Source organism: Acomys minous (assembly GCF_964271855.1).
Source record: "Acomys minous genome assembly, chromosome: 12".
NCBI lineage: Eukaryota > Metazoa > Chordata > Mammalia > Rodentia > Muridae > Acomys > Acomys minous.
The window spans coordinates 107,984,037-108,010,792 of NC_140493.1; the positions used below are offsets into that span (position 1 = coordinate 107,984,037).

General features: G+C 49.0%; 2 protein-coding genes across 9 annotated transcripts; both read left to right on the forward strand.

Moving 5' to 3' along the window:
* Positions 1 to 22: 22 nt before the first annotated feature.
* TEN1 (TEN1 subunit of CST complex) lies at positions 23 to 17,600 on the forward strand. Of its 8 annotated transcripts, XM_084750128.1 has the most exons (6): positions 173 to 344; positions 1,070 to 1,143; positions 3,792 to 3,885; positions 6,667 to 6,801; positions 7,797 to 7,954; positions 17,083 to 17,600. In XM_084750128.1, exons 4-6 carry the CDS (start codon positions 6,713 to 6,715, stop codon positions 17,289 to 17,291), a joined length of 456 nt encoding a protein of 151 aa, XP_084606254.1. In that variant the 5' UTR covers positions 173 to 344; positions 1,070 to 1,143; positions 3,792 to 3,885; positions 6,667 to 6,712; the 3' UTR covers positions 17,292 to 17,600. The 8 variants fall into 8 exon arrangements, with proteins under 8 accessions (XP_084606257.1, XP_084606254.1, XP_084606253.1 ...); XM_084750127.1 differs by lacking the exon at positions 3,792 to 3,885; XM_084750130.1 differs by lacking the exon at positions 1,070 to 1,143.
* Positions 17,601 to 17,891: 291 nt separating this feature from the next.
* Positions 17,892 to 23,521, forward strand: CDK3 (cyclin dependent kinase 3). The gene is made up of 7 exons (XM_084750122.1): positions 17,892 to 18,359; positions 18,691 to 18,768; positions 19,015 to 19,135; positions 19,226 to 19,396; positions 19,470 to 19,571; positions 20,707 to 20,910; positions 22,304 to 23,521. The coding sequence occupies exons 1-7, from the start codon at positions 18,097 to 18,099 to the stop codon at positions 22,424 to 22,426; spliced, it is 1,062 nt and encodes a 353-aa protein (XP_084606248.1). The 5' UTR covers positions 17,892 to 18,096; the 3' UTR covers positions 22,427 to 23,521.
* Positions 23,522 to 26,756: the final 3,235 nt, after the last annotated feature.

A 26,756-nucleotide genomic window follows, 5' to 3' on the forward strand; every position in this document is an offset into this window, starting at 1 on the left:
GCCCCGCCCCCTCGGCCCCGCCCCGCCCCGCCCCGCCCCGCCGCCACTCCCCGCGTGACCGGCTGCGATCCCGGACGCCGGGACCGCCCTCCGGACGGACGAATCCGCTGCGGCGCGCCAGGGGAGGTCCCTGAGCGGCTCCTCGCCAAGGAGACCGAGGTAGAAGGTCAAGTGGCGCTGGAAGGGGAGTGGGGCGCTCTCGGGACGTCACTGCTCCATGTTCACGTGATCTCTCCGGGCGGAAAGGAGGAACCTTGAAGCCCAGGAGACGCGCGCAACGGATTGGTCCAGGGCCTCTGAGGGGGCGGGATTGCGCCTGCGCCGTGGGACTCACCTACTTTCAGGTTTTGGGGGTGTCCTCTCGCTAAAACTCCCCCCCTCCCCGGGAAAGGGGAGTGGGTGTCAAGGGTCTAGGGTAGGGAGAGGAGGTTATTAGCGGTAAGCTGTTGGTTTTACTGGAACGCACCCAAATGGAGCAAGAGGGGACCAGGACAAAGGTTACGTTCCGGAGGTTCATTGCCTTCCGGCTAAAAATATTGCGGACTTGACTGACTTTAGAGGCACGCCATACGAGGGCCTGGTCTTGCGAAGCTTCCTGGCTTATGCAGTAGGCATGGGTTTAGAGCGAGAGGGAACAGGTCCAGTGTCTCTGCATCTTAAAATCCAAGACTTTTCCCTCCTAAACTGGCAGGTCCTAGAAAATTTGAAATACAGACTCTGGTCTGCGTTATCATTATCGTCATCGAATACTTAAATGTACACGTGTCTAAGACGTTCTACCGTAGCCTCAGAGACGACCTGTTTTCACCAATTTGTCTTTTAGTTCTTTATTCCTTAAAAAGCGCAAGTAGGCACTGTCTAGCATGCATGCACTCAGGTCAGCCCAAGATTTGGTCCCAAAGCACAACATAAACTGGGCAGAGTGGCAGGCGCCTGCAACCCGCAGTGGACGTCTGTGGTTCTAGAAGTCCAAGGTCATACTCAGCTATATAGACCGTTTGAGGCCAGCCTGGGCAGTGTGACTTATTTAAATGCTAAGTAAAATGCACTCATTCTCCATCCTATTTAGCTGTCTTTTGACTTCATACCACAAGGCACTACACTTCTTCGTTATCTCTCCAACATGCCCTTCTAACAACATAGGTGAGACCCTTTTATAGTAACTGTACAGAGACTGAGGAAAATGAATCAAGACTTTATCTTGAATACAATTTATTTTTATTTTTGTTAGACTCACTTTGTATACTGGCTGTCCTTGAACTCACACCGATCCACCTGCCGCTGCCTCCCGAGTGCTGGGGATTAAAGGCATGCGCCACCACACCCAGTTTAAAATTCAATGTGTTTTGTTGTTGTTGTTGTTGTTTTTAGATTTATTTCTTTATTATGGATACAATGTTCTGTCTACATGTATGCCTGCATACCAGAAGAGGACACCAGATCTCATTATAGATGGTTGTGAGCCACCATGTGGTTGCTGGGAATTGAACTCAGGACCTTCAGAAGAGCAGCCAGTGCTCTTAATCTCTGAGCCATCTCTCTAGCCCCCAAAATTCAATGTTTTAATGCACTATTTTTTTTCTTGGTGCAGGAGATGGACCTCTGAGTTACATCCCCAGCCCTACAATATTTATAAATTCAAAAGAGAAAATAAGTAGCATACTGAAAAGTAAAATAAAGACTATATCATTGTTGCTGATTGTACCTTTGGCTCGGGATGCAATAAGCCTGAGCAAGGCTGTGACTGCGGCTTTTTTTCAGGGACACTCCTCCCAGTGCTGGTGTATTGCTTAGTCTGGTTATTGTGAATTTTCCTCTTATCAAAAGCTTATATCCCAAACATAATTAACACAAGCTATTGATGAGATAAAAACCAAGGTTATTGCTTAATGGGTTAAAGGGGAAACACTACCTTTGGCAGTGTCTCTGGGAGTAAAAGGTCTGGTCAGACTTATTGACAGTTGGAAATTTGCCTTTGCCTTTTGGCACTTAGGAGGCTGAGGCAGGAAGATCAGAAGTTCAAGACCAAGCTGGGTTGCAGAAAACTGTTACTTTGGCTTAAGGCAGCTCTTTCAACTATGGGTCTCAATTATAATTGTGTAAGGGTCACAGTACAGGTTAGGTGTGGTGGGGACTCCTTTAATCCCAGCACTCAGGAGGCAGAGGCGGGTAGATCTCTGAGTTCCAAGCCAATCAAAGCTACCTAGTGAGGACCTGCCTCAAAACAACAACAACAAAAGAATCAGTACAAAAATTGGGCATGGCAAGGTGAGGAGACTCAGATAGCCTCCGAGAACCGACTGACAGTTACTGCCGAAGCCGTTAGCCTGGGTGGACAGTCAGGAAAGAGCTAGAGATGCTGATGTAGGCCGGATTCTGGCAGATTCCCGATCCTGCGGCCTGTAAGGGATGAGCTCAGTGCCCAGCCAGTGTAGGTTAGATGTTCATTCTCCTCCCGGATCTGTTCATCCACCTGTATTTAATAACGCCCCCAAAACCGGTGTTCGCAAGGGACACAGGCACCCGAATGGCTGGTCATGGGGTTGATTACCTGGTGAGTGGAGCAAAGCAGACTTCTAAAGAAAAAAGAAAGCAGATCACACTGTTTGAAATCTGATCATTCAGTGAACTGCAGCGGATGAAGTAGATGGGTGTGGCGCTGCAGAGCGATCAGGGCTGTCTTAGAGCTGGAGGGGGAAGACCCTGCTGTCAGAGAGATTGTTAAATATCTGAGATAGAAGACACAGTCATGTAAGGTCTGGGAAACCAAGGAGATTCACATTGGGCTGACGAGATAGCTCAGTGGATAAGGGCACCTGCCTCCTGAAGGTGCAAGCCCACAGGCCTGAGGTCAGTGCCCAGAACCCACATAAAGGCTTTAAAAGAGGAAGAGGACCAACTCCATGTGGCTGTCTGCTGACCTCCACTTGTGCACTGTAACATGGATGTGCATATACCAATAATAAATGCAATTTATCTTTTGAAGAAGATTGTTGTCAGACGACAGAGGCAGGGAGATCTAAGTTCAAGGCCAGCCTGGTCAGCTACATAATGTTGTGAGTTACAGGCCAGCTAGAGGTACATGGTTGATTTGTTTGTTTCAAGATAGGGTCTCTCTGGGTAGCCCTGGCTGTCCTGGCACTCTGTGAACCAGGCTGGCCTCGAACTCAGATATTCACCTACTTCTGCTTCCCGAGTGCTAGGATTAAGGCGTGTGCCACCACTGCATGGCTATTACATGGTTTTTGTCTAAAACTAACATACTAAAACCTGTTTGAGTTTCAGGAAAAACTCAGGCACAGGTCCTGAGCCAAAGGAAGAGGGAAGGGAAATAAAGGATAAAGGCAGGCCACTTCCCACACAGTGTGGCTCCAAGCTAAGACGGAGCTCTGTTGGTTATAGTGAGGGGCCACCTTTCATACCATTTACAGGGGCCTGCAGTCTCACCACCAGTTTTGGGGTTTTCTTTTTGACCAAACCTCAATAAGAGAATAAAGAAGCAATTCACAACCGGGTGGTGGTGGCACATGCCTTTAATCCCAGCACTCAGGAGGCAGAGGCAGGTGGATTGATGTGAGTTTGAGGCCAGCCTGGTCTACAAAGTGAGTCTAGGACAGTCAAGGCTACACAGAGAGATCCTGTCTCAAAAAAAAAAAAGAAAAGAAAAGAAAAAAGAAAAGAAAAGAAAAAAGAAAAAAAGAAAGAAAAGAAAGAAAGAAAGAAGAAGCAATTCACCTTTCACCCAGATTCTCTAGTTAACGTTTGTCACTGTTGCTTTATCTCACCTGCAGGTCAGCTTTATTTATTCGCTCTCTGTTTTGGTGCTGATTGAGGAAACATTGTGGACCAACTCCTTATTTACAAATATTTAAAGTTTTCCTAAAAGTAAGGATATTTACAGAATGATTATAGTTGAGATAACCTAATTCGCATGCAACGCTCCTGTCTGATCTGCATTCCTGGTGTCTGGCTCTGTCCTTAAGCAGATGTTTTACTCATCTGGAATCTAGTCTAGCATCATAAGAGATATTATGTTACCTGCCAGGGACTTTTGCAACAGAATGCCACAGAGCGACTTAAATATCAGACATTTACAGGATCATTTCCCAAAGCAAGAAGCCTGCCCACAGAGCGCCATACAGTACTGCATACTGTAAGTATGAGCAGTTGGGAAGCAGAGCTAGGAGGAGGAGAGTTAGAAGCCAGCCAGGCCACAGAATGAAACCCAGTCTTAAAAAGTAAACGTGCAGGGACAGCAGAGATGGCCCAGCAGTTCAGAGCACTTGCCGCTCTTGCAGAGGACCCAAGTTCAGTTCCCACCGCCCATATCAGGTGGCTTATAACTGCTTCCATCTGCTAGCCTAGGCCTAGTCCCAGGAGACTGACAATTTATTCTAACCTCCGTAGGTGTGCACTGCTGCACGTACACACACATAAGGAAAAATAAAATCTTTTTTTTTTTTTAAATAAAAGGGCTAGAGAGATAGCTCAGTGGTTAAGAACTCTTACTGTTCTTTTGCGGGGGGGGGGGGGGCAGTTTCAAGATAGGGTTTCTCTGTGTAGCCTTGACTGTCCTAGACTCGCTTTGTAGACCAGGCTGGCCTTGAACTCCCAGTGATCCACCTGCCTCTGCACTCTTTTTTTTTTTTTTTTTTTTTTTTTTTTTAGATTTATTTATTTAAGTATACAGTGTTTCACCTTCATATATGCCTGCATACCGGAAGAGGGTACCAGATTTCACTATAGATGGTTGGAAGCCACCATGTGGTTGCTGGGAATTGAACTCGGGACCTTTGGAAGAGCAGGCAGTGCTCTTAACCTCTGAGCCATCTCTCCAGCCCCTGCCTCTGCACTCTTACTGTTCTTAACGAGGGTCCAGGTTCCCAAATGTCACACAGACATCTGTAGTAACTCCATTTCCAGGGCATCTGATGCCTCTGACATCCACAGGGCCCAGGCAAATACAATGGTACACAGATACACATGCAAGTAAAACACCCATACACATTAAAAAAAAATAAATAACTTTAAAAGGGAGTTCTGGGATTACTGTTAAGGTAACTTTTATTGCCATGTTTGTTTGCTTGTTTGTTTGGCTTGGTTTTTCAAGACAGGATTTCTTTGTGTAGCCTTGGCTGTCCTGGACTCATTTTGTAGATCAGGCTGGCCTTGAACTCACAGAGATCCGCCTGCTTCTGCCTCTGGAGTGCTGGGATTAAAGGCGTGTGCCACCACTGCCCAGCTCCATGTTTTAAATTTCTTGGAGGCTTACTGCTTCCATCTGCTAGCCTAGGCCTAGTCCTGGAAGCTTCCAGCCTCTGTACAATCTTATCCAGGCCTAGAATATTTTCAGCCTCTGAGACTTACCGCTGAATAAGTTCACCCTTACTTGTTCTTTCTGAACGCAGGCTGGCTGGTTCAACTCAGCTGTTCTGGCTCAAACTCCTCTCTAAGCTGCCTGAGTCAACCTGGCTTCTCTCAGCTTCTGACTTTTTTTTTTTAAGATTTATTTATTTTAGCGTATGAGTGCTCCATCTGCATGTACACCTACACACCAGAAGAGGGCATCAGATCTCATTATAGATGGTTGTGAGCCACCATATGGTTGCTGGGAGTTGAACTCAGGACCTCTGGAAGGGCAGACAGTGCTCTTAACCCCTAGCCATCTCTCCAGCCAGCCCAGCTTCTGACTTTTGCTCTGCTTGGTCTCAAACAAACTCTAGCAATCTGTTCTAATCTTCCAGCTCCTTCTGTCTTCCTCTACAGATTTCATCCAGTTTCTTCAGTTCTGGGGATCTGAACCGTGATAGGCAGCACTCCACCAACAGAGCTATATCCCCAGCCACAGTTGCAGGCAAGGCATGCTGGGATTAAAAGTACAAGCTGCTGAGGTACCAGCTTGTAGCCACTGTTCCATTAGAGTGAGTGAGTCAGGCTTCTTTATTTCTGTTTTATCTATAGCCGGTTTCAAATGGCTGGGGCTGGAAAGACACCTCAGCAATTAGGAGCTCTGGCTGCTCTTCCAGAGGACCAAGGTTGGATTTCCAGCACCCACCTGATGGCTCACCAATGACTGTAACCTGAGTCCCAGGGGGATCCTTCACCCTCTTCTGGCTCCCTCGAGCCTTTCCTCATACTTGGTGCACAAATATACATGCAGGCAAAACGCTCCTACACATAAAATAAAAGTCAGATGCCAGGTGTGAGCAGCAAGAGAGAGCCTCCGGCCAACAAAGATGGAGCACATATGTGCGTCTTTTTGGTTTCTTTTGTTTTTTGAGACAGGGTTTCTCTGTGTAGCCTTGGCTGTCCTGGAACACACTCTATAGACCAGGCTGGCCTCGAACTCAGAGAGCCGCCTGCCTGTGCCTCCAGAATTCTGGGATCATAGGCGTGTACCAGCATCACCCAGCTAGTATGTACTTCTTTACAGACCTCTGCTCTATGCGGTTGGTGGAGTATAGAGACTGCAGTGGGAACAGTACTTGTCCCTGTAGCTTCTATTTATGTGTAATGCACATGTGTCGGTGTGTGATGCAGGCTTGTATATTAGCATGTGAGCTCATAACCTATAAAAGCCTTTCCCTTTCATAACCCTTCCTGCTAAGGCTACTCTTCCAGATGTGGCTGGTCTCTCATGTCTTTGTGGTTGGCTTGATTTACCAGGAATCTTCCAAATTCCATCTCAGCTATTTTGTTCCTGGTGCCAGCGATGCTGCCTAAGCCTGGGATCTATCACTTTCCCTGGGAAGTCAGTGATGGCCAAGTCCCCGAAGGAAGCACACTACGGACATTCGGCAGGTAAGGGTCATATATATGTGGAGTGGGGGGAGATTGAGACCTTAGCTGGCCTAGAATGAGCCATGTAGACCAGGCTGACCTCAAACTCACAGAGATCCCCCTGCCTCTGCTTCCTGGGTGCTGGGATTAAAGGCATGCACCACTATGCCTGGCTGTATTTTTTTTTTTTTTTAATATATACAGTGCTCTGCCTGCATATACACCTACAGGCCAAAAGAGGGCATCAGATCACACTATAGATGGTTGTGAGCCACCATATGGTTGCTGGGAATTGAACTCAGGACCTCTGGAAGAGCAGTCTGTGCTCTTAACCTTTGAGCCACCTCTCCAGCCCCCTGTATTTTTTTTTTAAACAAGTCACCCACAAAGGAGTGAAGAAAGCAAAATCACATGTGGTATCATTGTCCAGACAACCACCCATAGCTTTTGTGACTTCTCTGCTTTCTCGTGTGTGCGTGTGTGAGTGATCATCTGGGTAAGTGTGGGGACACATTGACACCATATATACTGTGTTAGTTGTATATTGTGTCACAAACCACTTGAAAGTAAAGTGACACCAAGCGTGGTGACCCACATCTGTAGCCCTAGCTTGGGAGGCTGGTGCAGGAGGATCTCAGGTTCAAGGGCCGCTTGGGCAGCTTGGCAGTGTGCTGTCCCAAAAGGGAAAACATAATCATGGTGACTCACACCTTTAGTTACAGCAGCTGGGAAGCGGAGGCAGGTGAGTTCAGGGCCAGCCTGGGATACATACCGAGATGCTGTCTCTACAAAACTTTACCAAGTTCAAAGCAAGAGTGAGGAGTTGAAAGGCAGTGACGCCCCCCTCTGTAAGACAGTGGGAGCACTTGCTCTGGTCTGTTGCTTATATCTTATTTCTCGGGTCAGGCTGAGGCTGATCGTGGGCTTCCATGCGTTTGCTGGCCTCCTCCAACCTTTGGCGCTTGGTGGTGGGCTTGTCTGTGAGTAGAAATGATCACACTTTCTGTCCCCTCCAGGTTGCGCCTCTACGATATGACACGCTCCCTGGTGACCCTGACAGCACCACACGGGTCTGATCAGTGCCAGCTGCTCGTCTGCACCAAGTTGGTAGAGCCTTTTGAGGCGCATGTGGGCTTCCTGTACATGGTTCTTGGGGAGCTGGAGCGCGAAGGGGGTAAGCTGTCCTCCCTACAGCCTTCTTCTCTTGGGCCGGGCCTTGTTTTCTGTAAATCGAGGATGCACTGGACCCAGGACACATGCCTTTAATCACAGCACTTTAATCACGGATCCCTGAGGCCAGCCTGGCCTACAGAGTGAGTTCCAGAACAGCCAGGGCTACACAGAGAAACCCTGTCAAAAAACAAAACAAAAGTACCAGAGAGATGTAGGGCTGTGGCTCAGTGTGTAAAGTGGTTGCCATAGAAATGCAAGGACCTGAGTTCAGATTCCCTCAGGATAAGGAAACGCAGTAGGTGTCTGATTCCAGTGCTCCTGCAAGAGACGGGAGCTCAGGCTGGTGTACACAGTGGCGAGGAGAAAACCTGGCCTCAAACAAAGTGGAAGATGAGGCCGGACTGCCAAGGTTACCTCCTGTCCTCACACATGTGCATGGCACGCACAAGCCAACACACAAAGAACAGAAAAAGAACTAGGAATGGGTTGTGCCAAACCTCTGACCTCGTGGGATTACCATCAAGGACTCTTGGGAAATAGCTGTGATTAGACTAGGAAGGACCAGCCATATGATGCCAAATCAGAGAGAGGGATGGTGAAGAGATGTCGCCAGGGGGAAGTGACAAAAGAGAAGTCACAGGCTTCCGAGGTAGTGTGTATGGCAGTTTGCTTAGGCATTTCCTAATATGCTCACCAGCCCTCAGTGTACATCTTACGGCTATTTCATGGAAACCAAGGCTCAAGAGAGCATATGGTTGTAATGACAGGCCAGGAAGTCGAGGTAAGAGAAATAAAATGCAAGGGGGGGCAATAAAAACAGTCTTGAAGCCAGGCATGGTGGCGCACGCCTTTAATCCCAGCACTCGGGAGGCAGAGGCAGGTGGATCCCTGTGAGTTCGAGGCCAGCCTGGTCTACAAAGTGAGTCCAGGACAGCCAAGGTTACACAGAGAGACTCTGTCTTGAAAAACCAAAAAAAAAAAAAAAAAAAAAAAAACAGTCTTGAACTGGTTTTAGAGCCTGGCATAGAGCACTGAAGGCAAGGCTGAAGAATGGCTAAATGGTAGATGCCCAGCATGCATCAGTCCTGGCTTCCATCCCCATTACAAACTAAAACAAAACAAACAGAAAAACAAGAGTCAAGCTGGCTGAGCTCTCAGGTCCTGGAGAGGGAGCCAGTGACTTCTCGCCTCCTGGGGGCTTATCAGTGACATGGGAGGGGGATCTATTTTCTCTCTTCCTGCTAGCATTTGCTTCCCTAACTCAATGTAAAGAGTAAAAGGGAACAGAGAGGGGGCTGGGGATGCAGCTCAGTAGTGGAGCTGGCTAGAGAAAAAAAGATTTATTTTTGTTATGTTTTATGCGTATGAGTATTTTGCCTGCGTGTCTGTCTGTGCACCACATACATGCAGTACCGGTGGAGGCCAGATGAGGGCGTCAGATGTCCTGACCCTAGGGTTATGGACCGTTGTCAGGCCTCATGTGGGTGCTGGGAATTGAACTAGGCTCCTTCCTCTGCAAAAGCAACAAGTACTTTTTTTTTTAATTGATTGATTATACCTGCGCATACACCTGCATGCCAGCAGAGAGCATCAGATCCCTCTGAAAGGGGTCAAGAGGGGAGAGATGGCTTAGAGCTTAAGAGCACTGGCTGCTCTTCCTAAGGTCCTGAGTTCAATTCCCAGCAACCACATGGTGGCTCACAACCATCTATTATGAGATCTGGCGCCCTCTTCTGGTGTGCAGGCATAAATATAATCAAAGCACTATACATCATAAATAAACAAATCTTTAACAAACAAATAAACCTAAAACCTTGTGGTCCTCCTGCCTCTGCCTCCCTCGTGCTATGAGGTCAGGACATATATGTGCCCCCAGACCCAGCTATTACATAATCCCCCCCCCAACACACACACACTTTTCCTTGCTTTGGGACAGAGTCTCACACTATGTAAATCCTCCTGCCTCTGATTCCTGGGTACTGGGATTTGACATATGTGTAACCACAGCCAGATAAATGTTTAGGCTTTTCTTAGCATTTTAAAAGTTAATTCAGCAGCTAGGCAGTGGTGGCACACACCTTTAATCCCAGCACTAGGGAGGCAGAGGCAGAGACAGAGGCAGATATCTGTGAGTTCGAGGCCAATGTAGTCCACAACCCGAGTTTAGGACAGCCAGGGCTACACAGAGAAGCCCTGTCTTGAAAAACAAACAGAAATCCATGGAAGGTTATAGTTCTGGATGAGTTATATTAGTTAAATAGTGCTGATTTCAATTATATTGGATTTAATAAAAAGTTCCCCTTATTCAAATTTAAGATTTGAAGGTGAGAGTTCCTGCCCTCCTAATTGACTTGGGAGACATGAGAGGAGACACGAAGGATCTGTTATCTTTTTATTTGTTTGGAGTTTTTATTTTGGTTTGGTTTTTGGTTTTTTAAGACAGAGTCTCTCTGTGTAGCCTTGGCTGTCCTGGACTCCCTTTGTAGACCAGGCTGGCCTCGAACTCACAGCAATCCACCTGCCTCTGCCTCCCGAGTGCTGGGATTAAAGGCATGCACCACCACGCCCAGCTTCTTTTATCTTTTTTTTTTTAATGCTTATTTATTTATTTATTTACTGTATGCACACACTCTCTCATGTTTGCCTTGGCGTGCATAATATGTTGGCGTGCTGTTCTCTAGGACCAGTGCTCCAGCTCCTGTTTGATTTTATTTTTCATGACTTTTTTCCTTCATCTTCTGGGTATTTCATACATGCCACACTGATCTGGATTAAAGACTGGCCAGTGAGTGGAGCCCTTTGTTGGCAGAGTGTGACCATGCCTTTCCTGACCTCTCACCTGGACAGAGAGCACACTGTGTGGCTGCTTTTCAGCTTTTCTGGGCCTGGCCTTAAGTCCTGTCAGGATACAAAGGTCCATCAAACATGTGTTGTGCCCTGTGTCCAAGTTAAAAGTTCTGAGGACAAAGGAGAAGTTGGTTAGAGGTACCTTCCTAACATTTTTGCATCTAAAGCCAACCAGGAAACTAGTGTGAACAATGCTATCTATGTGATCCGTTCCCAGGATCTGATACCTTTTGTGGCTATCCAAGGCCCCAGGGGTTCCTGTCTTGACATGGGGTGTTTCCAAACACCTTCCTCCAGGCTGAGGGCTCCCTGTTTTGTAATTATCAAGTAATCTCAGTTTGTATAAGCCTCACTGGCTATAACAACTGATCTCATTTTTCATCTTTTAAAAATCATTTGTAAGCCTGGCAATGATGGCGCACACCTTTAATCCCAGCACTCGAGATGCAGAGGCAGGCAGAGTGATTCCAGAGCAGCCAGGGTTACATAGAGAAACAGTGTCTAGAAATACAAAAAAATATTTAAAAAAGAAAGAAAGAAAGAAAGAAAGAAAGTATTTTTAATCTCAGCACTCAGGAGACAGAGGCAAGTGGATCTCTTTGAGTTTAAGGCTGGTGTACAAAGGGAATCCAGGATAGCCAGGACTACAAGAGAAACTCTGTTTTGAAACAAAACAAAACAAAACAAAAAAACAATAATTGACACATTGTGATTGTTTTTACATATTATGGAGCACAAGGTGACATTTCAGTACATTGTTCATGGTAAGCAGTGAGGTTTTTTGGTTTTGTTCCCCACCCCCCCCAACAGAATTTCTCTGTGTAACTTTGGCTGTCCTGGACTCACTTTGTAGACCAGGCTGGTCTTGAACTCACAGCGATCCACCTGCCTCTGCCTCTGCCTCCTGAGTGCTGGGATTAGCACTACCATGCCTGGCCATGGTAGGCAATGAATGATCACATCAGAACAATTGGCATAGCCATCTTTGTAGACAGTGTGTGTGTGTGCGTGCATGCGTGCGTGCGTGCGTGCGTGCGTGTGTGTGTGTGTGTGTGTGTTAGGAATGTTTAAAATTTTTCTCTGCTAGCTGTTTTGAATAGTCAAGTAGTTGGCAACAAATACACCTAGTGGTACAGGGCTGTAATCCTAGATACCCAGGAATTTCACTGTCAGCCTGGGTATCTTGGCAAGGCCATTCCTCAAAAAGTTAAGAACCAAAAAGAAAAAGAAAGCTAGGAGGAGGGTGGAGAGATGGCTCAGCGGTTGGGAGCACTGCCTGCTCCTCTAGAGGACCCAGGTTCAATTCCTAGTACATGGCATCTCACAACTGTCTGTAAGGTAAGAGGGGCACAGTTCAGTGGTGGCCACACAAAGGTAAAGGAATTTTTTCCTAGGAGAGACAGGGGCTGTGATGAGGGAGAGTTACTGTTTAGTAAAGGCCTGAGTAGTTGTCACAGAGCCAGAGGCCAAGCCTGCCAGGTCACAGGGACGAGCTTCTAGGCAGATAAGGGAAACTGCTCAGTAAGAGAAGACTTTGAAGGTGTGTGTTACGTAACTTCTGCACAGAGGTCTGCGGCCTTTCTCTCCTATCAGGATGTGGGCAGGGAGGCTGGAGGCAAAGGCTGCTCTCCCTACAGAACCAGGAAAATGGCTGGGAGTAATTAGGGCCAGCTGAGGGGACAGAGAAGGTGAGAGAAAAAGCAGGAGTCCCAAGGTCCTGACAGGGCTGAAGGAGGCAGCAGTGGGTGGGAGTGAAAGGGCAGGAAGATACCGAGGGTGGAAGATTCTAGAACAACCAGTCCAAGGTGCACTCCAAGGTGGGTGTGGGAGGCAGAAGCAGAGCAGAGGTGAACAGTGGTGTAAATGGTTATCGGTGGGAAGGAGAGGGGTGTGTGATGTGAGACATGAGCGGCCCGTGAACTCTGAACTCACCTCATGCTCAGTGGAGTGTGTGCCGGGAGGACAAAGCCAAGTCCCAGAGAAAAGGTAGGAGGGTTATAAACACACTGCAAGAGGGAGGCACAGCACACCAGGGGCATACTAGGAAGGACACAGGATGCAGGGGTGTGGGCAGGCGTGAGAACATGGTGGGATTAGGGTGACAGTGCAAGGACAGCTTCTTATGAAGTCAAGTAAAAGGAGTACGTGTCAGCAGGGTGACTATTCTGTGTGCTGGGGCTTGAACCATGGGCCTCCTGTGTGCTAGGCAAGTGGTTATGTTCTTGCTGTCCTTAGATGGCCTCTCCTATACACTAGACTGCCCTCAAACAGGCTGTGCATTGGAGGATGACCTTGAACTCCTGACCCTCCTGATCCTCCACCTCCTGGGTGTTGGACTACAGACATGTGCTACATGACCACTTTGTGCGGTAGTGGAGGGAGCTGAAACCCTAGTGGGTACTAGGCAAACACTACCAGCCTTTTCCTTTTTCAAAAAGATTTATTTTAGTGTGTGTGTGTGTGTGTGTGTGTGTGTGTGTGTGTGTGTGTGTGCTTCTGTCTATCTGTATATAGGTATGTGCATATTTTGCAGGTACCCATAGAAGCCAGAGGCCTCAGATCCCCCCTGGAGCTGGAATCAAATGGCTGTGAGCAATTAGGTGTGGGTGCTCGGAACTGAACCCCGGCTCCTCTGCAGGAGCAGTATATGCTCCTAACCCCTAACCCATCTCCCGTTCCCTCGTTTCTGTGTTTAATGTAAGTTCCTGTCAGTGCTGAAGGCCCAACCCGGGGCCTTGCAGTTAAACAGAGGCTCCGTGTGTTGTTCCCAGTGGGACTTTCCCTCCGCTGTGCCCTTCGGCGAGCTGGGATTCTAGGCGACCCCTCCTGCCCACTCTACTCCTGTTAAAACTGAGGCCTCAGGCCCAGGCTTCAAATGGATGCAGCCCCACCTCTCCTCCACCCTTCCTAACAGAAGAGGCCGCAGTGCCGGGGCTGCCAGCCACGGCCTGGTGTGCCAGCCACGGCCTGGTGTGCCAGCCACGGCCTGGTGTGCCAGCCACGGCCTGGACTGCCAGCCACGGCCTGGTGTGCCAGCCACGGCCTGGTGTGCCAGCCACGGCCTGGTGTGCCAGCCACGGCCTGGACTGCCAGCCACGGCCTGGTGTGCCAGCCACGGCCTGGTGTGCCAGCCACGGCCTGGTGTGCCAGCCACGGCCTGGTGTGCCAGCCACGGCCTGGTGTGCCAGCCACGGCCTGGTGTGCCGCTTCCTCTGTTACCCCGGTGTACAATAAAAGAGAAAGCCAACTAAGCTTGTGGGACTTAGAAATAAACATAAAGGAGCAGGGTAGCCGGTCCAGCAGCAGAGGCCTCGCTCCACGACGGTCCGAGCTGGCGTCCCAGCACCCACACAGGCGGCTCAGGGCCCCTGTCACTCCAGCTCCAGGGCAGCCATAGGCACCTGCAGCTGGCCGGTGCTACTTTGTGGATTCTTCTTTTTCTCACCCTTCACCTCCTGTCACTAGATAGGAAAGAAAGAAGAAGGGAGAAAGGGAGCTACCTCTGACTCTAATTTCTTTCTTCTTTGTTTCTTCTTTGACTACAACTACTAACAAACCACAACCCGCCCCCCAATGACCAACAATGACCTGCTCCACCTACTGGGGCTCACGCTGTTTTGTTTTGTTTTAGTTTTTCTTTTTTCTTTTTTAGTTTTTCAAGACAGGGTCTCTCTGTGTAGCCTTGACTGTCCTGAACTCTATTTGTAGACCAGGCTGGCCTCGAACTCACAGCAATCCTCCTGCCACTGCCTCCCGAGTGCTGGGATTAAAGGCATGCACCACCATGCCTGGCTATTTCTGTCTTTTTTTAAAAAGGATTTATTTATTATGTATACAATATTCTGCCTGTTTGCACACCTGCAGGCCAGAAGAGGACATCAGATCACATTATAGATGGTTGTAAGCCACCATGTGGTTGCTGGGAATTGAACTCAGGACCTCTGGAAGAACAGACAGTGCTCTTAACTGCTGAGCCATCTCTCCAGCCCTATTTCTGTGTCTTTTAAAGAAACCAAAATTCCATAATTCTCACTACAGGCTCCTGCACTCGTGTGCACATACCCACACAGAAACAACTAGTCTTCTAAGAAATGTGAGCAAACTTATAAGGCCCTGTGAAACTGAAGCAAATTTCCAGGACATAGGGTCCTATTTTGAGTTCTGAATCTTCCATCTCTCATTCCGGACACACACCTCCCCCTCCAGTGGGATCAAATCCAGGAGTTCTCAACAAACTCCTCCTCATGGCCTCTGCTTCTGTTCCAATGCATTGTGTTTTGAGACAAAGTGTCTCTCTATCTGTGTCATTCTGGCTGCCCTGGAACTAGCTCTGTAGACCAGGCTGGCCTTGAACTCATGGAGGTCCTCCTGCCTGTAACTCCTGAGTGCTGGGCTGCTAGGTGTGCGCCACCATGCCTGGCTTCTTTGTTTTTCATTTTTCTTGGTTTTTGTTGTTGTTTGTTTTGTTTTTAATTATTGTTACTGTGTGTGTGTTGTATGTGTGTGTGTGTACAGGTTTCCACAGAGGCTAGACCTGGAGTTACAGATGCTTCTGAGCCACCTGACCTGGGGGCTAGGATTCAAACTCGGATCCTCCAGAAGAAAGCAAGTGCTCCTAACTGCCGAGCCACCTCTCCAACCCCGTAGCCCTCCATTTTGATGTTGTCAACCTCTGATTCTGTTGTTCTCAACTCTCTAGAGCCACGTGACCCCAGACTTCTCAGGGCGCTATGAATGTTTGGCTCGTGTGTATAGATAAGCCTGTCTGGGGCCTTGAGTGGTGGTAAGTGGCAACAGTGCCACCCACAGATGCAGATGGGGCCGCACGCTGAGGCCTGGGTAAACAGCATCATCTCTGGAGCTTGGCACCAAGAACTGAGGCTCAAAGGAGGTCATTTTTCACGGGTGACTGGTGTAGGTGATGGAAACCTAGACGGCTTGACGATGAGTTCTGTCTGCAGACTGTCTTCCATTAGCAAATGGCCTAGACTGCAAAGGTCAAGCTGGACTTCAGCCAGGAAGCTGCTGTCTCCAAGGCATCAAAAATAGATGTGGTGATGCCCTACAACATTGAGTTACTCACTGAGATTCCCGGCACGCCATGAAAACTCAAGGGGAACGGTTTTCTTTTCTTCTTTTTGTTGTTCTGTTTGTTTCTCTAGTCAGGGTTTCTCTGTGTAGCCCTGGCTGTCCTAGATTTGTAGACCAGGCTGGCCTCAAACTCAGAGATCCACTTGCCTCTGCCTCCCCAGTGCTGAGATTAAAGGCATGTGCCACTGGGCCTGGCTTGGGAAAGCTTTTCTAAGCCAGGCAGGGTGACACACATCTGTAATCCCAGCACTTGGGAGGCAGAGGGATCAAGTGTTCTGGGTCATGCTGGTATATATAGCAAATTCCAGGATAGCCTGCACTTTTAGCCAGAAACCCTGTTTAAAGTAAGTAGGAGCTGAGAGGCGGCTCTGAGGTGAAGAGCACTTGCTGCCTTTGCAGGGGACCTAGGTTCCACACGCAAGTCACATGGTGGCTCTGAACCCTCTATAACTCTACTACCCTTTTCTGCACGCACACTGTACACCTATATACATGCAAATAAACTCTCACATACATAAAATTTTAAAATCCTTTTTAAATAATAAAAATTACAAATCCAAACACCTTTTGTGGACACCCCAATGTTTTTCCTGTTTGATAGTACATGAATATTGATTTTATGTATCAGGTCAACAGGCCCCGAGCCCCTTTTCCAGGATGGGGTAACTCACTCCTAGTAAGGCCAAACTTACTTGGGAGCTCAGCCTCTTGGATTTACCATAGTTTCTCTAAACACCAATATTTTTTTTAATTTTTTTTTTTTTTTAGACAAGGTTTCTCTTGTAGTCCTGGCTGTCCTGGACTCTCTTTGTAGACCAGGCTGGCTTCAAACTCACAGAGATCTGCCTGCCTCTGCCTCCCGAGTACCGGGATCAAAGGCCTGTGCCACCACGCCTGGCTTTCACTCCAATTTTCAATGACACTGATCCCAGGGTGCCAACGAGGGCTTTCCTCTGAGCAGACAGTGTTCCCTCAACCCGGACTTCCAGAGTACAGCAGAGGTACAATGTGAAGGTTCAGCTTCCTGCTCCCTGCAGGACAAGGCAGGCCCAGCTTCTGAGTGTCCTGGAGACAGATTGGCAGCTTTCTTAGTGTCTCGGGGTGAACACGTCTGGAAACACCGGAAGCATCAGTGGAGTCTTGCAGCCGTTCTAGGAAGTCACTGCTAACACCTCGGTGTCTGTCTTTCAGATGGAGGCTCTGTGGTGAAGGCCCGTCTGCTCACCTGTGTGGAGGGGATGGACGTGTCCTTGTTAGAAAAAGCCATCTTGGAGCAGAGGCTCCTCTTGCAAAAGAGGCAGCAACCAATAGGAGACAGCAGCGCCTTACAGGCTCCTCCCCGGGCCCCGCCCCTCCCCTTGCAGGCCCCTCCCCTTGCTCCGCACCCTCTACAGACCTGAGCCGCACCTTCCAGTGACATCCTTCGTCTGGAACCAGAGTGCAGGGGGCAAATGCCCCTTTCCCAAACTCTGGACTGACCTGTAAACGACAGCCCACTCCAAGCTGGCCGTGGTGGCCTGTGCCTGTAATCCCAATGCTAGGGAGTCAGAGTCAGGAGGATTTGGAGTGTAAAGCCAATCCCAGATACATGAGGCCCTTCCTCTCTCTCATAAAAAAATATATATCTGATACCCCACCCCAGAGCCCTGGAGCTCTGAGGGACATGAAGGATGCTGAAGGTCCTCTTGAATAAAGAATATAGGCACATAGTGCGTGTGTTGATGCAGAGCTGGCTGCAGCCAGCAAGGGCCAGCAGGGGGCGCCACAAGCAGACAGCTTGCCTGACAGAAGCCGCCGCCCGCTGAGGGCTTCTGGTGAATTCTGGGGTAGGAGGCTGAGGGGGCGGATTCTAGGGGCCCAGGGTTAGAGTTGGGGGACCCAGGACTCAGAGTGGTTACCTTTGCTGAGGTTCTGACCTCCGTGGAAGCTAATAATCGCCAAACAGGCAAAGCTGCGGCCCTGGCTCCTGATGTGTGACCCAGGGCAGGATTGTGGCCTCATGCTGTCACCCTCCCCTGTCCAGCTTTTCTGGGTAGATTCTTGTGGCCCCAGAGTGTGGGTTTGCCTGGACCGAGGCATGGGCTGAGGCAGAAGTTTGGGCCCTCCTGCATTCCGTAGCCAGGCAATGGAGACGAAGCCTGGAGCTGAGTTAGGCTAGGCTGGGCAAGAAACAGCTCTCAACCTCGATCCATCTTCCCACGCGAGATGGGTGGCAGGCAGTGCGTGGGGAGAGCCGGGCCTGAGCTGGGGCTGGGCAGGGCGTTATGTGCAGACTGGAGTCCAGCAGAGGGGACTCTTCCCGTGGGATTGAAATGTGCAGATGCGGTCTGTTTCCAGCGCAGCTCTGCAGTCATGGATGCATTCCGGAAGGTAGAGAAGGTCGGAGAGGGCACCTATGGGGTGGTCTATAAGGCCAAGAACAAAGTGACTGGGCAGCTTGTGGCCCTCAAGAAGATCAGGCTGGACCTGTGAGTCTTGGGACTCTCCCCCAACGCCGCGTCTGTGTCCCAGGGGAATACCCCAAACCTGTCCTCATCTGGGGGGAGGGGGTTGGGGGGATTGCACCCAACCTCTAGGGTAGCCACAAAGGAGCGGACCCACCTCCCTGCCCTCAGACTGGCTTTTGTCCTGGGTCCAGCTGTGCGGAGCTTCATGGGTGTAAAGTGTGCTGAGGACCACAGGCCCCACTCTTGCACGGGTCTTCTGTGCAGAATTGGGGAGCAGAGCAATGGCACGCATGCACATAGCCTGGCCAGAAGGAACTCCTCGGGCCCGTTGGTATTTCTTCTTTTCCCACAGGGAGGATGAGGGGGTTCCTAGCACTGCCATCAGGGAGATCTCCTTGCTGAAAGAACTGAAGCACCCCAATATTGTCAAGTGAGTTGGGAAAAGAAGTGGGGGAGCCAGGCGTGGTGGCGCACGCCTTTAATCCCAGCACTCGGGAGGCAAAGGCAGGTGGATTGCTGTGAGTTCGAGGCCAGCCTGGTCTACAAAGGGAGTCCAGGACAGCCAAGGCTACACAGAGAAACCCAGTCTTGGGGAAAAAAAAAAAAAAGGAAAGGAAAGAAAGAAAGAAAAGAAAAATGGAGGGTTGGGATCCCCTGACTGACCCCTCCCCGCCAGGTTGCTGGATGTGGTCCACAGAGGGAAGAAGCTGTTCCTGGTGTTTGAGTTCCTCACTCAGGACCTGAGGAAGCGCTTGGACTCCGCCCCCACCCAGGAGCTCCCTCAGCACACAGTCAAGGTGCCCAGCGGAAAGCCGCCCCGCCCCCGCACCCCTGCCTGCCACCTTCTGCCTCACGGCTCTTCCCCTTCCCCTCGGTCACTCCCACAGAGCTACCTCTCCCAGCTGCTGCAAGGGCTGAGTTTCTGCCACTCCCGTCGCGTCATCCACCGAGACCTGAAACCTCAGAATCTGCTCATCGACGAGTTCGGAGCCATCAAGCTGGCTGACTTCGGACTGGCCCGGGCATTCGGGGTTCCCCTGCGCACCTACACCCACGAGGTAGTGGAGGGCAGGAGATGATGTCGCCAGTGGACTCAGCCACCGTGATTGATGTTGCTTCTTGTCCTCACAGGTGGTGACACTGTGGTACCGCGCCCCCGAGATCCTGTTGGGCAGCAAATTTTATTCAACGGCTGTGGATGTCTGGAGCGTCGGTTGCATCTTTGCAGAGATGGTAAAAGGGGGACGTGCTGGGCTCTGGGGGATAACTCAGTGGTAGAGTGATCGCCTAAGCTGGGGAAGGCGCATGGCTTCAATTCCCAAGGCTGCAACACAAACCAAAAACACACTTTGAGCTGGTGGCTGGGGTGAAAGCACTTGCCACCCAGCCTGACAGCTGGAGTGTGACCCCTAGAAGGCCTGTGGTGGGAGGAGAGAGCTCCTCACTCGCACTGTGGTGCACATGCCCACTCTTTCTCCATCCGTCTGTCTGTCTGTCTGTCTGTCTGTTTGTTTCTGTCTCTGTCTCTCTGTTTCTGTCCCTACCCGACCCCCACGCGCTCTTTCTCTCTTTCACCACACAATGTAAGTCAATAAATGTTAATAATAATAATAATAATAATAATTATTATTATTATTATTATTATTATTATTATTATTATAAATAATTTGGTTTGGGCTGGGCATGGTAGCACGTGTGTGTCATTCTAGCACTTGGAACACAGGGCTAAGAGTGTAGCTCAGTGGAAGAGCAGTTGCCTAGCATTAAAACCAAACCAAGCTGGGCGGTGGTGGCACACGCCTTTAAATCCCAGCACTTGGGAGGCAGAGGCAGGCGGATCGCTGTGAGTTCGAAGCCAGCCTGGTCTACAAAGTGAGTCTAGGACAGCCAAGGCTACACAGAGAGACCCTGTCTTAAAAAAAACAAAAACAAAAACAAAAAACCAGGAGTTAAGGGGGAACTGGGTGCACTGAGGCAGGAGCTTTCCTATAGTTCAAGGCCAGCCTGAGCTATACAGAACCAGGGCAGCCAGAGTCCACTGTGCTTAATGCTTTTTATTAGAGGTGAGTTGAGAGGTGTATGTGGCTGGCTGGAGAAGCAAGTCTTTTTTTTTTTTTTTTTAGGTTTTTTGAGACAGGGTTTCTCTGTGTAGCCATAGCCTTGGCTGTCCTGGAGTTGCTTTGTAGACCAAGCTGGCCTTGAACTCACAGCGATCTGCCTGCCTCTGCATCCCAAGCGCTGGGATTAAAGGTGTGTGCCACCAGGCCCATCTTGTGAAAATGTCCCTTCCTGTGTCCCCCCACTTGCCCAGTGTGGGATTCTGTGTTAGCACCAGGGTCATACAGAACACTCTTCTCTCCTGCTCCAGGTGACTGGCAAAGCTCTGTTTCCTGGTGACTCAGAGATCGACCAGCTCTTCCAGATCTTTCGCACCTTGGGGACCCCCAGTGAAGCCACATGGCCGGGAGTCTCCCAGCTGCCGGGCTACCAGAGCAGCTTCCCCACGTGGGACCGGAAAGGGCTGCAGGAGATTGTACCCAGGCTGGAACCCGAAGGCAAGGACCTGCTCCTGGTAGGTACCAGTGGGCAAGGACAGCATCCCAGCAGCAGCTGCTGTTGCCCCAGAGTGTCCCCTCTTTCGGCCACCTGTTACGTAACTTGCCTAACTGGACTCCTCTGACCTTTGTACACACTTAGCTTGTCCCTTTCGGTCAGGAGCCTCCTCTGATTAAGTCCTGTGTTTGTCTTCCCTTTGGAAACTTCTCTGAAGTAGCTTTGCTCGTGTGTAATGACTGTTGTCCGTTTTTCCTAGTTATCTTGTGTCTCCCTTGTGGGCTTTGTGCCCCATATCAATGAAGCTCTTCCCTGAGCAGAGACCACACCTCCTCCTGCCTCAGTGTCCCCATTAGTACTTTTCTCAGGGGTTGGTCTTTATACGGGACTGGCTGTGCAGAACTGGCTGTCCTGACCATCCGGACTCCTGCTACCCTACTGAGCCCTCAGTGGCGAACTGAGCCTCAGACAGTTACCCCTGTTTGCGCAAGACCGCAATCCCCATGTCTGTCTCTACCCTGGTGCTGGGCCAGGGAAGGAAGGGCAGGGTCTCTATAGAGGTGATGGTTAGGTTACCAGAAGCCTGTGTGTTTTCTCCAACCTAGTGCCAGCAGGATGGCATGCACTTCCTGCTCAGCCCCGCTCCCTGCCCACCCCCAGCCCCTGGCCTTCATCCGCTATCCATGGCGTCCTGCCTGGGTTATGTACCTGAGGGCAGAAAGCTGGACAGGCCTGGCCTCTGGCTGTGTTAGCTTCTCCTTCACTTGATCGGTGTTTGTCCTACCCCACCCCAAATGCACAGGCTTTGGACAGGGTTGGGGACTGCTGCCTAACATGAAACATACCTGGTCTCACCCGGAAGCAATTGGCCTGGAACCCAAACTAATGGTTTAACCTCTAGGGGTGTCCACACCTGGCTTAAAGGCTGGGACACATGGACTAAGAAGATGGTCCGCTTGGTGCAGTGCTCACCATGCAAACATGAGGACCTCACTTCTGATCTCCAAAACCAGACAAAGCTGGCAAGGGTGGGGTCTCAGTGGATTAAGCTCCTGAGGAGCCTAAAGCAGGACATGGCAGCAGCAGTCTTTAACCCCCACTGCTCCTAGAGAGGGATGGGACCTGGAACAGGGAAAAATCCCTGGAGCTTATGGGCCAGCTAGCCTGGCGTATGCAGCGCAGGCAACCCCGTGTTGGGGTTGGAGAGATGGCTGTTCTTGCAGAGTTCAGTGCCCACATCAGGTGTCTCTAGTTCCCCGGCACCAGATGCCTTTACCCATGTGCGTGGACACACGGATGCAGACAGAGAGACACACAGACAGCTAAGAGGAAGGGGCTTCACAAAATTCTGGGGTCGGGGTCTTTCTCTAGCCTGGCTTCACCCAGGGGCAATCTCTTTTCTTCCTCCCCAGAAACTCCTGCAGTATGACCCCAGACAGCGGGTCTCAGCCAGGACAGCCCTGGCCCACCCCTACTTCTCTGCTGAGCACTCCCTAGCACCCCGCCATTGCACGGCTGAGCGTTTCTACCAGTGAGAACATGTACGCAGGGTCCACCCCTCACCCCCTCTCCAGCTGCTCCATGAAACCCTGACCTCCCATTTCCAAGAGGAGAATACACCTGAGGGATTTTTTACATCGGCCACCAGAAGGCCGGGCTTGCCTTCATCTTGCCTACAAGTTGGCGAGTTTCGCATGTTGTTGGATTTGATGGTGCACTTTCAAAAAGACATGCGGGTGCTTGATGCATGAGGGTGGGGCAAGGCTCGTAACCTGTGACATGGGACAGCCTGTGTCAGGTTCTGAGACCCCCAACCCTTCACCTTCACGGCTTAGCTGCAGAGCTAGGCCCCAGGGGAGGGTGCCCTCTGCTGGTGTTGATTTTTGTTTTAAGCTGTTGGAAGGAGATGAGTTCCAGTTGAGAGGACCTAAAACATGGGGTGGTATTGGGTGATTTTCCCGGTCTTGGGAGTGCTCCAGGCACCTGAGGGTGTTCTAAGTTGTAGTGGATGTAAACATGTTTTTGTTTTGATCCCAAATGTGGGATGGGGAGCCGACTTGTGAGAAGAACAGGTGATGTTTATCCACTAGAAGATGAACCACCTTGTGCAGGGGCTTGGGTTTTACCAGCTGAAACTCATCTTCGTACCGACTCTGAGAGGAGCTATATATATATATGAGCCCAAAGCAGGAGGCGGGGCTTCTTGGGTCTTGGTATTGTTTGGCTGTCCGTTGGTCCACTTTGAGAGGCTCCAGAGAGAACCACTCCAGAGAACGCTTCGGGGCTCCGGGTTCTGGCAGCAACTTTGGTTGACTTGCTGGTCTGCTGAAATCCTGCCCGACTACGCCAGGGGAATCGCTCCCAGGAACTGAGTTTAAAAAGGTCTACTTCTCCTGTTCCCATGAACCTCTTTTCTCTCCTATCTAGGATAGGTGGGTTGGAAGGGAGGTATAAGCATTAAAGAACCCCAAATAAAGTAGGTTTGGAAAAGTCGAAGCCTACAGGTGGCAACTAATGTGCTTTGGGCTTAATGAGTAACAGTGGGTACAGGTTTTGAGGATAGGAAGATGCCGTTTCAGCGTGTCAGCAAAATCACAGTTGCTGTTGCAAAGTTCTTTCCTGCTTTTTTTTTTTTTTTCTCCCCCATGAGACAAGGTTTCTCTGTGTGGCTTTGGCTGTCCTGGACTCCCTTTGTAGACCAGGCTGGCTTCGGACTCACAGCGATACACCTGCCTCTGCCTCCTGAGTGCTGGGATTAAAGTCGCATAGGTATGGATGATTTGATGCATCTACTGAAGGCAGTGCAGCTTTGGATCTGGCCTCAGATAAATCTCTTACACCATCCCCACAGGTTACAAAATAACCACTGGCGTTTACAGTCATTTACCTTCAGGAACAGTAGGAATAATCTTGGGAAGCCGTGGATTAACTTCTCAAGGAGGAAATTAAAATCATGGCGTGGTGGCGCACGCCTTTAATCCCAGCACTCAGGAGGCAGAGGCAGGTGGATCGCTGTGAGTTCGAGGCCAGCCTGGTCTACAAAGTGAGTCCAGGACAGCCAAGGCTACTCAGAGAAACCCTGTCTCGAAAAACCAAAAACAAAACAAAACAAAAAAAAAAACATGGCATTTGTAAAGAAGGAGATGCAAATTAGTGCAGGGGATAGAGTTTCTCAGCTGTTACTGTTTCCTTAAATCAAGGACAAAGCTGCTCCAGATGCATTTGGGAACACTGGAAGGATGTGTGTTCTGGCAAACAGTGGTTAATGATCAGAGAACTAAATTAATAGTATAAAATGAATGGTGTTGAAATAGAAGGTTTGGTGTAGGCAAGACCAGATGCCACGATCCTTTCTCAAAAGTACTGGAAGCCAGATTGGACACTTCAGAAGGTTTATACACAATGTATAGGAATTAGTAAACTATCTCAATTAAGACAAAGTGTACAGTGGATTAAGTGTGTGGGACCAGTAGGGCAAACAGGGAAGCTGAGACCCTATGTGGCTGACATGCCCATACATTTATGTGAAAGGGATCTTTCCCAACAATGGGGTACTCAAATTAAGATCCCTGCAATCACAGAGACAGACAATGATGAAAATAGGGGTGAGATGGTCGATGCTTCTGGGGAAGGTATTGATATGTGTAATCAAGAAGGATCACAAGCTGTGCCCACTGCCCAAACACAGGACTTCACAGGTATTGAATTTCCAAGTTTATAAAAAGGGTGACTACTGATATACCAACAGCCTTACCCCCAAAATGGATTTCAAACAGACCTGTGTGGTAAGAGCAGTGGCCCATAACAAAAGAAAAACTGCAGGCACTTCAACAACTGGTACAAGAGCAGCTGAAAGCTCACCATATAGAAGAGTCTACCAGCCCATGGAATTCACCTGTGTTTGTTGTAAAAGAGAAATCGGGGACCAGAGAGATGGCTCAGAGGTTAAGGGCACTGACTGCTCCTGCAGAGGTCCTGAGTTCAATTCCCAGCAACCACATGGTGGCTCACAACCATCTATAATGTGATCTGGTGCCCTCTTCTGGTCTGCAGGTGTACATAAATATACACACACACAAAAAAATTTTGTTTGGTTTTTGAGATAGGGTTTCTCTGTGTAGCCCTGGCTGTCCTGGACTCCCTTTGTAGACCAGGCTGGCCTTGAACTCACAGCGATGCGCCTGCCTCTGCCCCCCCCCCAAGTGCTGGGATTAAAGGTGTGTGCCACCACGCTTGGCCTAAATAAATATTTTTTAAAAAAGAAAAATCAGGAAGATGGAGGATGGTAACAGATCTAAGAGCAGAGAATAGAACAATTCAACCATGGGCCCTTTATAGCCTGGAATTCCTTTACCTTCTTTGTTACCTACGTCATGGCCTATAGTAGTAATTGATTAAAAGATTGTTTTTTCCGAAATACCTGTGCATGAGCAGGATAGGGAAAGGTTTGCTTTCTCAGCATCTACTCTGAACAGTAGTGGTCCAAGAAAGATACCATTGGAAGGTACTTCCACAGCAAATGTTGAATAACCCAACTTTATGTCAATATTTTGTGCAACAACCATTAGAAATAATTCATAGGCAATTTCCTCAATCAGTCGTTTACCATTACATGAATGATATCTTGTTGGCTGATTCTGATGCAGATATTTTAGAAAAAATGTTTAAGGGAACACAGAGAATTCTGCCATGCTGGAGTTACAGATTGTTGTAGAAAAAATACAAAGAGGAGATTCAATTACCTATTTGGTTTTTTGTTTGTTTGGTTGGTTGGTTTTTTGTTTTTTCGAGACAGGGTTACTTTGTGTGCCCTTGGCTGTCCGGGACTTGCTTTGTAGACCAGGCTGGCCTCTAACTCACATCAATCTGACTGCCTCTGCCTCCCGAGTGCTGGGATTAAAGCCATGCGCCACCACACCTGGCCCCTATTTGGGTTATAAGATAACTCAACAAAAAATTTGACCACAAAAGGTACAGATCCATAGAAATCAGTTGCAAACTCTTGTTGTTGTTTTTGGTTTTTCAAGACAGGGTTTCTCTGTGTAGCCTTGGCTGTCCTGGACTTGCTTTGTAGACCAGGCTGGCCTCGAACTCACAGTGATCGGCCTGCCTCTGCCTCCCGAGTGCTGGGATTAAAGGCCAGTTGCAAACTCTTGATTTTCAAAAATTGATGGGTGATATTAACTGGCTGAGGCCTATAACTGAATTAGCTACTTAGGAGTTAAGTAACTTGTTTCATACTTGACAAGGGGATTCAGATGTAAACAGTCCAAGGTGTTGAATGGCTGAAGCAGGAAGAAAGTTAATTCTGTTAGGTCAAAGACGACAGGATGCGTTGTGGGTAGAACTGATGCTAAGCTTATTTTACCTTCACCTCGTTCTCCTACTGGGCTCACTATGCAAAGAGAAGATAAAATCATGGGATGGATTTTCTTAGCACATAAAGTAAAAAAAATTGAAGACATACATAGAAAAAAATTTTCTGAATTAATTATACTAGGTACACTAAGACTGAGTCAGTTGTCAGGAACAGACCTGGCAGAAATTGTAGAGCCTCTTACTAATGCTAAGATTATGTCATTGTGGGTAATAATGAAGACTGGCAAAGAGCCTGTGGTAACTACTTGGGAGAAATTAATAACAAATACCCAAAAAGCAAAAGTGTACAGTTTATAAAAAGAACTAATTGGATCCTTCCTCATATTGTAAAGAGAGCACCAATTCCTGCAGCCCAAACCTTCTATACTGATGCAAACAGGATGGGAATGGCAGGTTATAAGTCAGATAAAATAACTAAAGTGTAATCAAAAGCCCACATACCTCAGTACAAAAATCAGAATTGTGTGCAATCCTCATGGTGCTGTT

Bases quoted from the DNA above. Each gene is read 5' to 3' on its own strand.
- CDK3 (XM_084750122.1), top strand. From the start codon at position 18,097: ATGGGTGGCAGGCAGTGCGTGGGGAGAGCCGGGCCTGAGCTGGGGCTG. The intron at 18,769-19,014 runs GTGAGTTGGGAA...CCTCCCCGCCAG, and splicing joins AAGCACCCCAATATTGTCAA to GTTGCTGGATGTGGTCCACA. The intron at 20,911-22,303 runs GTAGGTACCAGT...CTTCCTCCCCAG, and splicing joins AAGGCAAGGACCTGCTCCTG to AAACTCCTGCAGTATGACCC.
- TEN1 (XM_084750125.1), top strand. From the start codon at position 4,062: ATGCCACAGAGCGACTTAAATATCAGACATTTACAGGATCATTTCCCA. The intron at 4,154-6,666 runs GTAAGTATGAGC...TTGATTTACCAG, and splicing joins GCCATACAGTACTGCATACT to GAATCTTCCAAATTCCATCT. The intron at 7,955-17,082 runs GTAAGCTGTCCT...TCTGTCTTTCAG, and splicing joins GGAGCTGGAGCGCGAAGGGG to ATGGAGGCTCTGTGGTGAAG.